Below are 16829 nucleotides of genomic sequence, written 5' to 3'. Positions count from 1 at the left end.
TTTGGACACACCTTCTCAGTTAAAGATTTTTCTGTATTTTCATGACTATGAAAATTGTACATTCACACTGAAGGCATCAAAACTATGAATTAACACATGTGGAATTATATACTTAACAAAAAAGTGTGAAACAACTGAAAATATGTCTTATATTCTAGGTTCTTCAAAGTAGCCACCTTTTGCTTTGATGACTGCTTTGCACACTCTTGTCATTCTCTTGATGAGCTTCAAGAGGTAGTCACCGGAAATGGTCTTCCAACAATCTTGAAGGAGTTCCCAGAGTTGCTTAGCACTTGTTGGCCCTTTTGCCTTCACTCTGCGGTCCAGCTCACCCCAAACCATCTCGATTGGGTTCAGGTCTGGTGACTGTGGAGGCCAGGTCATCTGACGTAGCACCCCATCACTCTCCTTCTTGGTCAAATAGCCCTTACACAGCCTGGAGGTGTGTTTGGGGTCATTGTCCTGTTGAAAAATAAATGATGGTCCAACTAAATGCAAACCGGATGGAATAGCATGCCGCTACAAGATGCTGTGGTAGCCATGCTGGTTCAGTATGCCTTCAATTTTGAATAAATCCCCAACAGTGTCACCAGCAAAGCACCCCCACACCATCACACCTCCTCCTCCATGCTTCACGGTGGGAACCAGGCATGTAGAGTCCATCCGTTCACCTTTTCTGCGTCGCACAAAGACACGGTGGTTGGAACCAAAGATCTCAAATTTGGACTCATCAGACCAAAGCACAGATTTCCACTGGTCTAATGTCCATTCCTTGTGTTCTTTAGCCCAAACAAGTCTCTTCTGCTTGTTGCCAGTCCTTAGCAGTGGTTTCCTAGCAGCTATTTTACCATGAAGGCCTGCTGCACAAAGTCTCCTCTTAACAGCTGTTGTAGAGATGTGTCTGTTGCTAGAACTCTGTGTGGCAAATGACCTGGTCTCTAATCTGAGCTGCTGTTAACCTGCGATTTCTGAGGCTGGTGACTCGGATAAACTTATCCTCAGAAGCAGAGGTGACTCTTGGTCTTCCTTTCCTGGGGCGATCCTCATGTGAGACAGTTTCTTTGTAGCGCTTGATGGTTTTTGCAACTGCACTTGGGGACACTTTCAAAGTTTTCACAATTTTTCGTACTGACTGACCTTCATTTCTTAAAGTAATGATGGCCACTCGTTTTTCTTTACTTAGCTGCTATTTTCTTGCCATAATACAAATTCTAACAGTCTATTCAGTAGGACTATCAGCTGTGTATCCACCAGACTTCTGCACAACACAACTGATGGTCCCAACCCCATTTATAAGGCAAGAAATCCCACTTATTAAACCTGACAGGGCACACCTGTGAAGTGAAAACCATTTCCGGTGACTACCTCTTGAAGCTCATCAAAAGAATGACAAGAGTGTGCAAAGCAGTCATCAAAGCAAAAGGTGGCTACTTTGAAGAACCTAGAATATAAGACATATTTTCAGTTGTTTCACACTTTTTTGTTAAGTATATAATTCCACATGTGTTAATTCATAGTTTTGATGCCTTCAGTGTGAATGTACAATTTTCATAGTCATGAAAATACAGATAAATCTATAAATGAGAAGGTGTGTCCAAACTTTTGGTCTGTACTGTATATATAATATATATGTAGTTCAAAATGGCACCAAGATAGATGTCTGAGACGTGTGCACTAGAGTATCCCTGGTGGAAAGAGGGGCAGGTCATTAACCTCTGAACTAAGACAATATATACCAGAAAGTTGGTGATAATATGTAATTGGAGATCAGTAGAGTAACTGCATGCAGCAAATATTGATAATGTTGTCAGCAAGGTCACAACCATTATCAAACTACATGCGAGATAGCATGATAGCATCAAGGTTAAGGTTAAGATTCAAGGATGTCAGAAAAGTGGCATGTGGAACTGAACCCTGTCCTGGCTGATCCCATGGTCTGAATTATGGAATGAGGTGAAATGATAATGTAGCACCCTGAGGATTCGGCTGCTACAGGAGTATTGCACCTCAACCCAGAGGTGTGATATTCCACTCCCGGGTAAGGAAGGAGTGTGGAACTGAGCTCAGATAGACTGCATGCACTACATACATCCCATTCCAGAGGAGCAGGCCGACGGCACTCCCACTTAGAAATGTGCAGGTGCGACCGAGCCTGTTCCTGGCTGGAGTGGGAGGGGGGAGGAACATCCCATGTAGTGTAGGGGCAGATAGGGGGAGCAGTCTGGGTAGTGTTAGGAGCTCATTGGGTGCTGGTCACCTGAGCTCACACATAGAGGGCTATATAAGGAGGGCACCATCAAAGATCAGGGTCAGTCAGTGCAGAGAACAAGTCTGCTGCAGAGGAAGTCAGCCTGCAGCAAGGGAGCAGAACAGACCTGAGCCTGAAGAGTGAGAGAGTGGAGTACAGAAAGACCCAGAGGGGGACAAAGAAGGGACCCAAGAACCCAAATCAGATCACCGGGTGAGGAGTCAGCACTAGGGTACCGGAACCCAAACTGGTAGGGGCAGAAAACACATCCCTAGCCAGAGACCGGAGGCTGTGGGCAGCATCTGCCACAGCCACCCACTACATCCACCCTGAAGGCTTACCACATGGAGGGTCAGGGAACCTGAGGCCAAAGGTTGCCCCACAGAAGGCCCGAGGGAGCTGGACCTAGGCGGATCACTGGTGGGGAAGGCAGAAGAAAGGACAGAGGGAGAGCTCAGGGCCACGCTCCGGACTTGTTTGGGGGTTGGCCGGATCCAGGACCTGGTGGACGCAGCACGGCTCGGGAGGTCACTTGGAGCTAGAGTGACCCGTATAACAACTGCAGTAAGTAAAGACCCTTAACTGCACTACCCGACTCTGTCATCATTACCGGCTGCACCGCACCACCACAACCCCCATCCTCTGCGCCTGTCCCCTCTGAGGCTATACCCCACCCGTTGGGGGTTATCCCACCAGGCTGCGCACCCACCATCAGCCTCAGCGGACCCTGCAGCAGCGGCGGCCACAGTAACCGCATCACAACGGGTGGCGTAGTCGACACAACGAACTTTAATAACATCAGTAAAGACTGCCACATGACACTGAGCTTGACGCCCTGGGCACGGGACCGGGTCACAGCCGCTCGGAGACTACAACCCCCCATCTGACCCGGTGCCGGGTATTCCCCTCAAAAAGGAATATGTCCCAGGGGGCGCGTCAACTTTGGCGTAGTCGGCAGGATTACGTGCCCGCAACACCCGGGTACTGCGTGCCTGAAGAAAAGTGCAAGTTTACCTCAGAAAGAAGACTCCTGCCGGTTCCGGAGGGTCCACGCCATCGGACTCCATCACCAGTCGTTTCCCGCCGATTGTCCGCCATTTCCAGCTTGTTCCCGCCATCTGCCGAGTTTCCCGCCACTGGGAAGCGATTCCCGCCAAAACCGCAGATTTCCCGCCTTGGAAGAGCAGCGGACGCCATTATGGGCGTGCCAAAGGAGAGCAAGAGGCAACCTCCCATCGTGGGCCGGGACAGAAAATGGCGCCAAAAGTGGAAACCGCCCCCACCAACAGAGACTGTGATGCTGGAGGTGTCTGTCAGCGTGAAAGAACTCCCCCTGGAGCTGACAGTCACCGAGTTGCCCCGGGACCGCCCTCGAAGTGGGAGGAGACGAAAGAGAAGAGAGAAGATGGGTGTCGCCTGGAGGAGTCTAGAACGAGCGCACCCGGAGACAAGGAGTCTAGAGCGAGAGCACCCGGAGTCGAGGAGAGAAAGAATAGACCCGGGAATGGAGCGGCAGCAGAGCAGCACCGGCCCGCTGGCCAGGAGCCTGCTGGAGGAAGAAGGAGGAGAGCAGAGCAGCACCGGCCCGATGGCCAGGAGCCTGCCGGAAACAGAGCAGAGCAGCACCGACCCGATGGTCAGGAGCCTGCTGGAGTCAACAACCCCGCTAGGCTTAGCGGAGATCCTGGCGCAGCTTCCCCGAGATCGGGAGTGCGCGCGGAGTGCCCTGGAGGGCCTCGCGGGAAGGATGGCCCGAGTGCAGAGGGAGATCCTGGCGGAGTGGGGCCGGGAGATGGCCCAGCAAGCTGGAACCCGTCCACGGAGCCCGCTCCCTTGGAAGAAAACATCAACTGCCTCTGCGGAAGACGCGGGAGGACCCAAGGCCGGAGACGGCGCAGAAGAGGGAGCGAGACGCATGGCAGCAGGTAAGGGGGACGCCTATACCCCATACCGGAAGACCGCTTACCTGCCCCAGCTCCCTGTCGCAGAGCCCGAAGGTCCCCCAGCCGTACCCGAAACCGCCACGACACCGCCACAAACTAGGCCCCGACCGGAAGCCGCCGCCGCGACCCCCGTGACGTCACGCGCCTCGACCCGGAGTGTGACTAAACAGGAAGAGCCTCCGGCCTGGTCGCAAGGCCTAGCATTTCCGGGCGCCGCATCCAAAGCAGAGCCATCTACCTCCGCGGAGCCTCCGGCCTGGTCGCAAGGCCAGGTAACCCAGGGCGCCGCCGTCCTAACGGTGCCCTTCACCTTCCAGGTGCCCCAGGCCTGGCCGCAAGGCCTGGGCAACCCGGGCGCCACCACCACCGCGCCCGCGCCCGTAATACCCAGGGTGCCACACCTGGGGGAGGACCTCTTCGGCCAGCTCACATGGCCGGACGGGCGGCCCTTCATCTGGCCCGAAGGGTACCCTGAGCCAGAGCGGCAGCAAAGACTAGGGCCCTTGTGTGAGCCCCTAATCCCGGCTCCGAAGCCCGTGACTCGGGTCTCGCCTCCACTCGAGGAAGCCCAGTTCGTGTGGGACCCCACGGGAGAAGATTTGATGGGGTTCACCGGAGAGACTCGGGCAGCTGCAGCAGAGCGTACCGAGTGTTGCCGTCAACAGCTGGCAGAGTTCAAGAGAGAGCGGGAGGAGAGGCGGGCCAGAGAGCAATGGGCCCAGACCCACAGCGCGGAGCAAAAGAGTCGGACCAGAAGGAACCCCCGTGCAGCAGATCGTCCCCGTACCATCGGGACGGTAATAAAGTTTAATGCGCAGCATGGGTGGGGCTTCATAAGGGACCGGAACACCATGGGTGACGTCTTCGTTACACGACGGGACGTCGAGTCCCACCTGCCAGAGGGTCACAAAGGCCGTGACCTCTACGTCGGAGATGAGGTAACGTTCACCCGGCACAAGTGTGCCAAGGGACCTTACGCCCTCCACGTGCATCGCTTGACGGAGGAGGAGTTGCGGTGCGAGAAGGAGGAGCAAGAGGACCCGGACGGGTCTGAAGAAACCACCAGCCGTAAGATAAGAGCAGGAGGCAGACGCCGTTGAGTGCGGCAGAGCAGGAGACTGTATATAGTTGCCCGTCGGGGCACAGTGAATCGGAACTGAAACTGAAACTGGAACTGTTGTTGCTGCTAAAATAGTCCCCGTTGGGACCAGCGAACTGTTACCTGTAACCCTTTCCATACCAGGCTGAGGACTGTGAGCAGCCATCCCTTTCCCTTTACCTGGCCGGGGACTGAGAACGGCCAAAATTTCCCTGTACATAGTTGCGCTTGCTAAAGCGCCCCCTACCGGTTTTAATTGGGAAACTGTTTTACAAAAGACTGTCGCACTCTACCTGGTCACGAGTTGCACGGTGACCAGAGGAACAGAAGAGAGAAAGAGACGACGAGAATGTTGTTTACCTGAAAAAGTTTATATATATATTTATATAGTATTTCGTATAATATTTAATATGTTTTACATGTTTATAAAAATGTTGTATGTTTTGGTGTTTTTGTCTTTGCAGCCCGAGGACGTGCTGTGATTTACCAGGGGGGAATGTAGCACCCTGAGGATTCGGCTGCTACAGGAGTATTGCACCTCAACCCAGAGGTGTGATATTCCACTCCCGGGTAAGGAAGGAGTGTGGAACTGAGCTCAGATAGACTGCATGCACTACATACATCCCATTCCAGAGGAGCAGGCCGACGGCACTCCCACTTAGAAATGTGCAGGTGCGACCGAGCCTGTTCCTGGCTGGAGTGGGAGGGGGGAGGAACATCCCATGTAGTGTAGGGGCAGATAGGGGGAGCAGTCTGGGTAGTGTTAGGAGCTCATTGGGTGCTGGTCACCTGAGCTCACACATAGAGGGCTATATAAGGAGGGCACCATCAAAGATCAGGGTCAGTCAGTGCAGAGAACAAGTCTGCTGCAGAGGAAGTCAGCCTGCAGCAAGGGAGCAGAACAGACCTGAGCCTGAAGAGTGAGAGAGTGGAGTACAGAAAGACCCAGAGGGGGACAAAGAAGGGACCCAAGAACCCAAATCAGATCACCGGGTGAGGAGTCAGCACTAGGGTACCGGAACCCAAACTGGTAGGGGCAGAAAACACATCCCTAGCCAGAGACCGGAGGCTGTGGGCAGCATCTGCCACAGCCACCCACTACATCCACCCTGAAGGCTTACCACATGGAGGGTCAGGGAACCTGAGGCCAAAGGTTGCCCCACAGAAGGCCCGAGGGAGCTGGACCTAGGCGGATCACTGGTGGGGAAGGCAGAAGAAAGGACAGAGGGAGAGCTCAGGGCCACGCTCCGGACTTGTTTGGGGGTTGGCCGGATCCAGGACCTGGTGGACGCAGCACGGCTCGGGAGGTCACTTGGAGCTAGAGTGACCCGTATAACAACTGCAGTAAGTAAAGACCCTTAACTGCACTACCCGACTCTGTCATCATTACCGGCTGCACCGCACCACCACAACCCCCATCCTCTGCGCCTGTCCCCTCTGAGGCTATACCCCACCCGTTGGGGGTTATCCCACCAGGCTGCGCACCCACCATCAGCCTCAGCGGACCCTGCAGCAGCGGCGGCCACAGTAACCGCATCACAACGGGTGGCGTAGTCGACACAACGAACTTTAATAACATCAGTAAAGACTGCCACATGACACTGAGCTTGACGCCCTGGGCACGGGACCGGGTCACAGCCGCTCGGAGACTACAACCCCCCATCTGACCCGGTGCCGGGTATTCCCCTCAAAAAGGAATATGTCCCAGGGGGCGCGTCAATAATACTGTGCAATCCTATGGAGTAACCCCAAAAAATACAATCCAGAAGAACAAAAAGTTCTAGTGCAAAAACAAAACAAAAAAAAAAGAAACAAGCACTTTTTATGATTTATGCATTATCTTGCAAAATTATTAGTTATGGTTTGGTAAGGTTTGGGCACACATGAATTAAGCCAATCATGCAGTTTAGATAGCTGTTGGCTAAATACTCCTTTGCTAAGTCTTTCCTACCAATCCCCCATTTATACCTGCTTTGGGTTTGGACCGAGTTTGCATGTGTTCTGAAAAGGGAAAGGCCAATGGCAAACACTTCTGATCTCGCTGTTTATCTACTCTGAGAACAAAATGATAGGGCATGTTGAAATCCAACAGCCCCATCCTTCTTTTCCCCAACATTTGATATTAGGAAAAAGTTAGGACCCCCATACACATTAGATAGATTAGACCAGATGATGATTTCTAATGAATGTCCGCCTTATGTTTGGCCGCCTTTAGTTCAAACGGAGCGGATCAGAGCCTCAGTTTATACCTACACGCACTGGTGTAGGATCCATCTCGGATGTTGCCTGTACTTGCTCCTAATGACTGAAGGGAAAAACTTATTTTTGGGAGTCAATCTAGCTCCTTTTTCTAATTAATGTATAGTCGACTCTTTGCTTATATTGAAGACTAGATTCCCTTCCTAAAGCCGACCGTATATTGTAAGTTATCTGTAAAACCCCTGTAAAAACACTGATAAAGTTTACGGTCCCAAATCCACACATGATGCATTTCTACATTTTAATGCTAGATTGATTTATATCCACAAAAGTATTCATGCTTTCAACTTACTATTGATTGTCTAGGATTGAGAAGTACGGCCCGATAATACGCCTGAATATGATGCACAAGGCGTTGATCTGGGTTATTAGCCCTGAAGGCGTTAAGGTAAGCGACCAAACATTTTTACATATGTGCTGATTTCATACACTGTATGGACCGTAGTACTGTGCCCCCTCCACGTCCCACCTCCAGGAGCTTTTCTGACCTCTCAATCTATATTCATCGACAATAATATGGAGTCGGCCTCTTTGCAGATATAAGAGCTCCCTCTCTTCTGGGAAGGATTTCTACAAAGATTTTAGAGGAGTCTGTGGGAATGTTTTCTCATATATCCAGAAGAGCATTTGTGAGGTCAGACTCTGATGTTGGGGAGAGGACGGGATCACAATTCCTGTTCTAGTTCATATCAAACAGTTGGGGCTGAGGTCCGGACTCCGGGTCATTTTCTCCCCTCCATGTCTGTATGGAGCTTGTGCGCTGGGCACAGTCATGGGGAACAGAAAAGGGCGAACCCCAAACTGATCCCACAAAGCTGGAAGCTACAATTGTCCACAATGTCTTGTATGTTGAATAAGAAAAAAGATTTCTCTTCACTGGAACTAAGGGGCCGAGGCTGACTCCTAATAACAAGCCCATAGCATTATCCTCCTCCAGTAAACTGTCTAGCGGGCTCAATGTAATAAGGTGGGTAACGTTCTCCTGGCATTCACCAAACCCAGAGTCATCCATCAGACGCCAGATAGAGAAGTGCCATCTGTTACTGCACAGAACATGTTTCCTCCAGAGTCCAGTGGTGGCGGCTTTACATCACTCCATCCGACGCTCGGCATTGTGCTTGGTGATGTAAGGTTGCTGCTCGGCCATGAAGATCCTGGCGGGGGCACAGGTTTTATCGTGATGAGGCTTGGGGATCTGCATTTATCAAGTAAGCAGAGAGGTGGTGACTTTTATGCACTATGCTTCTCAACATTAGACTCAGCCAACCATCTAATGTGGATGAGATGTTCTGCCTACTATTCAGGTGATGGCTTTTGAAAGCCCATGGCCAGGTTTACAATGTTTTACAATTTTTTACCAAACCTACCTTTAGATAAGGTCTGTGTAATGCAAATGGTTAAAATGAGACCATCTCTACTTCTAAGAGCAAAAGGCAGCCGAAGGCCCTTAAAACTGCTACTATTGGAGCCCCGTTTTGTAAATGTAAACCTTTTGTTTCTCCTCTTGTGAAGCACTGGTAGTACTTATTAGTTGGATCCCCTGTTGTATACTTATACTCAATGTATTTTTTTTTATATATATAGGAATTCTTATTATCACCAAAATACACCAAAGATGATTTCTATGAGCGTCTGCATTTCATGTTCGGAATGAGGTAAAGATTGGTCTTCATACCTATAGAAATGTCTAGAATTTTGATTACTAAAGTTTGTCAAACGGAGACCATAAAATTATACTTAGCCCTTGGTGCAAAATGACCCCACTGTCATATAAAAAAAATACCATAATTACCATAAACATCGCATCGGATGGTCCCAGTGAAGACCTAGATCTCTGGTCACTGAACTGTTAACTAAATTGTCGTTTTGCTCGGTCCATAATGAACCAAACATATATTCTAGGAAGTTGAACGTGGCCCAAATGATATAATGTGCAGTCTATGGTGATCCATCGGTGTTCATTATCTTGTAAGATATGATAAGTTCTTTGTAGTGCATTGCCCATTTCCTTTCCCTGGTGCCCCATTAATGAAGATTTGGGACTTAGTGGATGAGTCAAGTCCACCGTAGTCCAGTGGTCAAGTATTCAACCCTTCTTCTTTCCTTAATCTCTAGTAGACTAACATCCAACTTCTTGTGATCTCATGGTTGACATCTAAGCTCAATACATACTAGTTTTCACATTTTTTTTAAAGATTTTACTTACTCTACTGTGGCAATTCATACTTTCAGATTTTTGGGAAGAGGTTTACTAACAGACGTGGATTATGACCACTGGCACAAACAGAGGAGACTTATGGATCCAGCATTCAGCAAAAGGTAAGTACTGTTGGGTCAGTGTTATTTGTAGAGTTGTTGGCAAGACCTAAGACTTAAGGCCCCAATACACATTAGCCTAATGTCAGCCGAACCCAATGATGGTTCGCCAACAGTCTAATCTGTTGGAAGCTCTCAGATCTTCCCCAACCGATGATATTGATTGGGTGTTAAATTTCAACATACCTAATTCTTGCTCCCTGACATCAATTGTCAGGGAAAGTTAAAAGCACATTAAATGGTCACAAGTTCTAGACACATTTGATGGGTTTGGCCAACATTGATCTAAAGTGTATGGAGACTTTAAAAGGGCTTTTTTGGTCCTTTGAAAAGCGTAACAGTCATGACCACCAGCCATTATCGGCTGCAGGGTCAAGTCACTTGTGGTCGGGATGTCATTACTTCCAGTCTGTTGGAGATTATATACAGGATCGGCAGAGGCAAAGCGGGGAGGGATTCTGCCATCCTTGGAAAAGAAAAAAAACAGGCATACTTGCTCCCAGAATCCATCCCCACCTCCAGCACTACCACTGCAATGGTCTTCGCTGAACCAGCAGAGATAATGTCATGGCCACCAGTCACCGAACCGCTGATTGGCTGCAAGTTCAGGTCATTAGTGGTTGGGACGTCATTTCTCCCAGTCTGGTGGTGACTGTCGGGTCAGCAGTGCTGACGTGGGGATGGATTCTGCCATTTTTAGAAAATAAAAAGGTATGCTTACCCCCAGAATTCACCTCCAACTCCAGCAATACCGCTTTCATAGAAACTGCCAAACTGAAAAAGATGATGTTATACCCACCAGTCATCAGATTGCTGAAGCCACTGCTGGGCTGCAGGGTCAGGTCACTGGTGGTTGGGATGTCATTGCTTCCAGTGTGCTCGACATTAGGTAGCGTTCACACAGGCAATGAGGTTTGGTCCAAACAGGTGCAGTTTTATTGCTTTCATAATATTCCAAGTTATTCAAACAACCTTTCTGGGCACAAAGGCATCACAGCAAATAAACAGTTCATTTAGCAGGGCACATATGTTAGTGTCGGCTCACCCGAAGAGATTACAGTCCTTTCTCCCAGAGCAAACTTCATACACAGAAGAGTTACGATCCCACCATTCTCGCTATCCCCTTCAGCCTGAGCTCCAGCAGATTCCAGCGTCAAACAGAAGTATTCAACTCCATGCACAGTTCACACTGAACAGGCTGCAGCTTCCACACTTTTCTCTGCAGCTCCAACACACAGACTGCTCAGCTTTCCTAGCTGACCCATGCAGTCTGTATTCGGCTAGAGACCCCGGCACATCTCTGTCTGCTACAGCTCACATCTCGGCTGGTCACTCACCAGCTCCAGTACACTCGACTCTGCTTCATCCAGCAGACTGACACACCTAGTGAATACAGGTCCTGGTTTTAGTAAAAGTTAAGCAGATGCATTTAATCAAATCCTGCAGAACTAGGACTTAACCCTGTCCTACCTGACTCTACACCATATTTGAGGCCATATCTCCTCATAATCCAAGATGTCCAAGATTATAGCATAATGGACAATTCCTACCAGTCCACCTAAATATTACTTATATATGGAGACTTTAGCACCTGTTAAATTATGTATTTTGCCCTTTTATTTCCAGCTTTTTGATGGGATCAATGCAGACTTTCAATGAAAAAGCTGAAGATATGGTGGATAAACTGGCAGAGATGGCTGATTGGAAACAGCACATTAAAATGCACGAAATGTTTGGTAGAGTGACGTTGGATGTCATTGCCAAGGTATCTCTGAGCATTTCATATTGTGAGTTGAGACTGGTGACATCATTGTGAGTTGGGATTGGTGACATCATTGTGAGTTGGGACTGGTTATATTATTGTGCCAGGTGTGTGGATGTCACGTATGATGTTGGGACTGGTTATATTATTGTGCCAGGTGTGTGGATGTCACGTATGATGTCACTTAGGTGTGTGGATATCATGTGTATGGGCTTCTCCAAATTTCCACATCCCATTCTTTTGTTCCCATTGTATAAATATTGCACCACCAAAGGTGTTTGGCTGTATCTTACTGCACTCTCCCCATTGACAATACATGCACGCTCAGCTAAGTTGAGTGTGCATGTGTATGGAGAGAAGGTGAAAAAGATAGCTGTCATTTAACTGACTTCTACCTAAAGTATAACGGAATCTTAAAGGCGTTCCCTTACAAAGAAATAAAAGAAAGAAAGAAAATATCATTAGAAACCTTTAATTAGGAAATCCAATTGATTTTGTCTAGGGAGGTAATTACTGTAGTAATCAGGAGAGGGGCCCATTGAGCATGTGCAGTAGAAGCCCTTCATGTGTAGGAAGATGTGATCCTAGTGGATATTCTGATCTAATTCTGGAGATAACAGGGGTGCTGAGGTAAGAAGAGGCTGCTCATACTGCTGCCCACTCTGTCTATCTGATCTAATACTGTAGATACCAGGGGTGCTGAGGTAAGAAGAGGCTGCTCACACTGCTGCCCACTCTGTCTATCTGATCTAATACTGGAGATACCAGGGGTGCTGAGGTAAAAAGAGGCTGCTTACACTGCTGTCCACCCTGTCTATCTGATCTAATACTGGAGATACTAGACGTGCTGAGATAAGAAGAGGCTGCTCACACTGCTGTCCACCCTGTCTATCTGATCTAATACTGGAGATACCAGAAGTGCTGAAGCAAGAGAAGCTGCTCACACTGCGGTCCACCTTGTCTATCTGCTCTAATACTGCGATGCCAGGGGTGATGAAGTAAAAAGAGGCTGCTCACACTGCCATCCACCCTGTCTGTCTGGTCTAATACTGAAGATACCAGAGTGCTGAGGTAAAAAGAGATTACTCACAGTACTATCCATCCTGTCTATCTGATCTAATACTGGAGATACCAGGAGTGCTGAGGTAAGAAGAGTCTGCTCACACTGCTGCCCACCCTGTCTATCTGGCTAAAACTGGAGATACTAAGGGTGATGAAGTAAGAAGAGGCTGCTCACACTGCTGTCCACTCTGTCTATGTGATCTAATACTGGAGATACCAGGGGTGCTGAGGTAAAAAGAGGCTGCTTACTCTGCTGTCCACCCTGTCTATCTGATCTAATACTGGAGATACTAGACATGCTGAGATAAGAAGAGGCTGCTCACACTGCTGTCCACCCTGTCTATCTGATCTAATACTGGAGATACCAGAAGTGCTGAAGTAAGAAGAACTACTCACACTGCTGTCCACCTTGTCTATCTGCTCTAATACTGGGATACCAGGGGTGATGAAGTAAAAAGAGGCTGCTCACACTGCCATCCACCCTGTCTATCTGGTCTAATACTGAAGATACCAGAGTGCTGAGGTAAAAAGAGACTGCTCACATTACTATCCATCCTGTCTATCTGATCTAATACTGGAGATACCCGGAGTGCTGAGGTAAGAAGAGGCTGCTCACACTGCTCCCCACCCTGTCTATCTGGCTAAAACTGGAGATACTAGGGGTGATGAAGTAAGAAGAGGCTGCTCACACTGCTATCCACTCTTTCTATCTGGTCTAATACTGGAGATACCAGAGTGCTGAGGTAAAAAGAGATTGCTCACACTATTGTCCATCCAGTCTATCTGATCTAACACTGGAGATATCAGGAGTGCTGAGGTTAGAAGAGGCTGCTCACACTGCTGCCCACCTTGTCTATCTTGTCTAAAACTGGAGATACTAGGGGTGATGAGGTAAGAAGAGGCTGCTCATACTGCTGTCCACCCTGTCTATCTGGTCTAATATTGGAGATACCAGAGTGCTGAGGTAAAAAGAGACTGCTCACACTCTTGTCCATCCAGTCTATCTGATCTAATACTGGAGATACCAGGAGTGCTGAGGTAAACAGAGACTGCTCACACTCTTGTCCATCCAGTCTATCTGATCTAATACTGGAGATACCAGGAGTGCTGAGGTAAGAAGAGGCTGCTCACACTGCTGTCCACATGTCAATCTGATCTAATACTGGAGATACCAGGAGTGCTGAAGTAAGAAGAGGCTGCTCACACTGCTGTCCGCATGTCAATCTGATCTAATACTGGAGATACCAGGAGTGCTGAAGTAAGAAGAGGCTGCTCACACTGCTGTCCACCATGTCTTTATAAAGTGGCTGCTGTGACCTGGAAAAAGCCTACATCTCATACTATTACATACTTTCACGCTCTCTCCAGGACACAGCAGCTGAGTTTCCTACCGCACGTGCTAAAAGACTCCTGTCCAATGAATATTATAAAACCGACTTCTATCAGTGTAACAAGGTGACAGAGTTCATTTTAATGTGCGACACTGATTTCCTCCCTAGGCGAAAACAAGAGCGATTTGCTAGTTAAAGGTATTTAAAAATTTATTGATAATGTTATTTACATATTTTTTTTCTTTTCCTGAAAAGAGCCTAAATAAAGAAAAAAAGTTTTACTTACCAGTTTGAACCCCCCACTGCTCCTATGGTCGCTGTCAAGACTAGAAGTGATAACAGTTTGCACCTGTACACACTAATACAGAGGAGCTAGACAGCAAAAAAAACCACGATCTATGGCCAAAAAATAAAAAATTTAAATTTTTTTATTGAGTATATACTGTCACACGGTATTTAGAGAAGGTATACAATGATACAGACATACATACATATAAAAATATTAAGACAGCGTCCACAAATGCAGGAGCATAATTTACAATTAAATCCAATTCATATTAGATGTATATTACAAAGATATATATATATGGATGGGCGGAAGATACCATTATATAATACCACAAAGGTGAGTGGAAATATCTATCCCCCAAATGGAATCACCGCTAAGGCTAAAAAGCTTCAAACTGTACAAAAGATGCATAGTAAAGATATATAGATATACTCCACCATATATAGTGAACAGATCAAAACCAAGTCTATTACCTGAGATGAATGACAAATATGGCCACCACCCTGCTCCACATAGAACGCGTCTCCCCGACGCGTGTTTCGGCGCTAGCCTTTCTCAATGGCTACACACTAGTTTGGAAGTGCTGGTCAGTTTTTCTGTTTGTAGCAAACTCCTATGACATGTACACTCCTACTCCCAGCAGCCTAAGGTGGTTTTAATTATCTGGTTCATCCCTGCCCTATAAATTGTAGGCTTTTCAGCCCAGGAAAGGTGTCTTATCAGGACAGGGACCGAACAATGAGGTACGCCTTGATGATGGCCGTTGGGCTCACATATATTGGCAAATCTATGGGCTAAGTACCTTCTTTTTCTGTAATTTTTCTATAGCAATGTTCTAGTTCCATTTTTCCAATATTCCGTATGTACATAATGTAGCGTTTACCTATTTTCTATGGCAGTAATGCAGTTCCAATTTTCTAAATGTATTATTCTTAGCATTTCAGAGTGCAGCTATAGTTTCTCTTAGAATTATTGTCTTAGCTGGCACCTGTACACACGAGTTTGGATGTACTGATGTACTGATCATTTTTTCTGTTTGTAAAAGACTAGAAGTGATAACACCCCAACCATTTTATGGCCTGACCATTGTATTCTGTGTTCTACTCTCTAGATCGCCTTTGCTATGGACGTACGTTCTATTTTAGATGACCAGATACAATTTCCTCAAACTATCACAAAGATTATGGAAGGACTTCTTGCATCCCGGGATTTTTTGGCTCGGGTTTGTATTACATATGGTGCATTATTCTTATTAAACTAATGCTGGGCACTGGAGCTCCCCTATGCCTTGTTATCACTGATGACGTTAGAGGGAAAATGAAAAGCGCAATAGGGTGGTTTATTGTCAACGCGTTTCAAAGTCAATCCGACTTCTTCTTCATGCCAGGTTTTTATTTTCTCTGAAACTAATAAACATATGTAAATTTGGCATTGCCATGATTATTTTGACCTGCAGAATAAACCACTATAATTAGGATGTGCCACTGCAGTTGTAGACATGCCCAAGTCGGGGGCCCACTGAAAGGAGTTGTCCACTACTTGGACAACCCCTATTCACCCCCCTATCTTGGCCCCGATAAAATAATAAAGCTTATACTAACCTCCCATGCTAGCACTGTTCCCGTAGTATCGGTACTCGCGGTCCCGGGGCTGCAGTGCTGTTGTTGTGAGTCGCGATGCTGGTGTCCAGTCAGCGCTGGTGTCACTGCCCCTGCCTCCTGTCGAATTGAGCATAAAGAGGAAGTCCGAGAGCATCCGCAGCCCAGATTTCCTCTTTATCTTTGATTTGTCCGAAGGTGGAGATAGTGATGCCAACGTTGATTGGGCACTGGCGTCACGTGTCACAACAGCAGCACTGGAGACCCGGGACCGCGAGTACTGACACCGCTAGAACAGTGCCAGAATGGGAGGTTAATATAAGCTTTTTTATTTTTATCAGGGCCAAATATTTTGATCAAGAACGGATTGTCCTAGTAGTGGACAATCCCTTTAACACTTAGCTAAGGAAGGCATAGGTGCCATAAATATATACCTATGCAGTATATATATTTATAGGTGCCATATATTTCATATCATTGTACATAATGAAATCAGAGGTTTCGATCCTGTGATCACTAAGTTACAACGATCGGTCACCATTGGTATCTCCATTCCTTATAGTTCCATCCATCCAAAAAAAACTTTATCAAAGATGTAAAAAAGAGTCTGGGCGATCTGAGAAACGAAGGCAAAGAACGCATTCTGCAAAGGATCAAGGCGATTAAAGAAGGAGAAGAGACTCCTAAAGATATCCTCACACAGATCCTGAAATCAGCAGGTATGGTCCCAAAAATGCCGACTGCAGAACATTAAAACTAAAAATGTTGTAATTTCCTCCCTGAATAATAAAATCCCACTCCACAAGATGACATGAGAATGGAAGGAACTCACGGTACACGGCAAGTGGTTGATCAATAGATTTTACAGATCGCCTCCACGTGCCAAATTTAAAATAGATTTTGCCGTGTATTTGCCATGAAA

The 16829-nt window shown here is 47.4% G+C and overlaps 1 protein-coding gene across 1 annotated transcript in view; it reads left to right on the top strand.

Moving 5' to 3' along the window:
- LOC141153588 (cholesterol 24-hydroxylase-like) overlaps positions 1–16829 on the top strand; it is a 42227-nt gene that overhangs the window by 3483 nt on the left and 21915 nt on the right. The window contains exons 3-8 of the mRNA XM_073638538.1: positions 7856–7937; positions 9134–9204; positions 9782–9868; positions 11492–11630; positions 15421–15531; positions 16470–16626. Coding sequence (XP_073494639.1) covers positions 7856–7937; positions 9134–9204; positions 9782–9868; positions 11492–11630; positions 15421–15531; positions 16470–16626 — 647 coding nt within the window. The remainder of the gene's footprint in view (positions 1–7855; positions 7938–9133; positions 9205–9781; positions 9869–11491; positions 11631–15420; positions 15532–16469; positions 16627–16829) is intronic.

This window comes from Phyllobates terribilis, unplaced genomic scaffold, assembly GCF_046119375.1.
Source record: "Phyllobates terribilis strain yellow unplaced genomic scaffold, ASM4611937v1 Scaffold_7__3_contigs__length_470593459, whole genome shotgun sequence".
Taxonomy (NCBI): Eukaryota; Metazoa; Chordata; class Amphibia; order Anura; family Dendrobatidae; genus Phyllobates; species Phyllobates terribilis.
The sequence above is the reverse complement of the archived record's forward strand: the minus strand, read 5'-3'. Positions and strand labels throughout refer to the sequence as shown.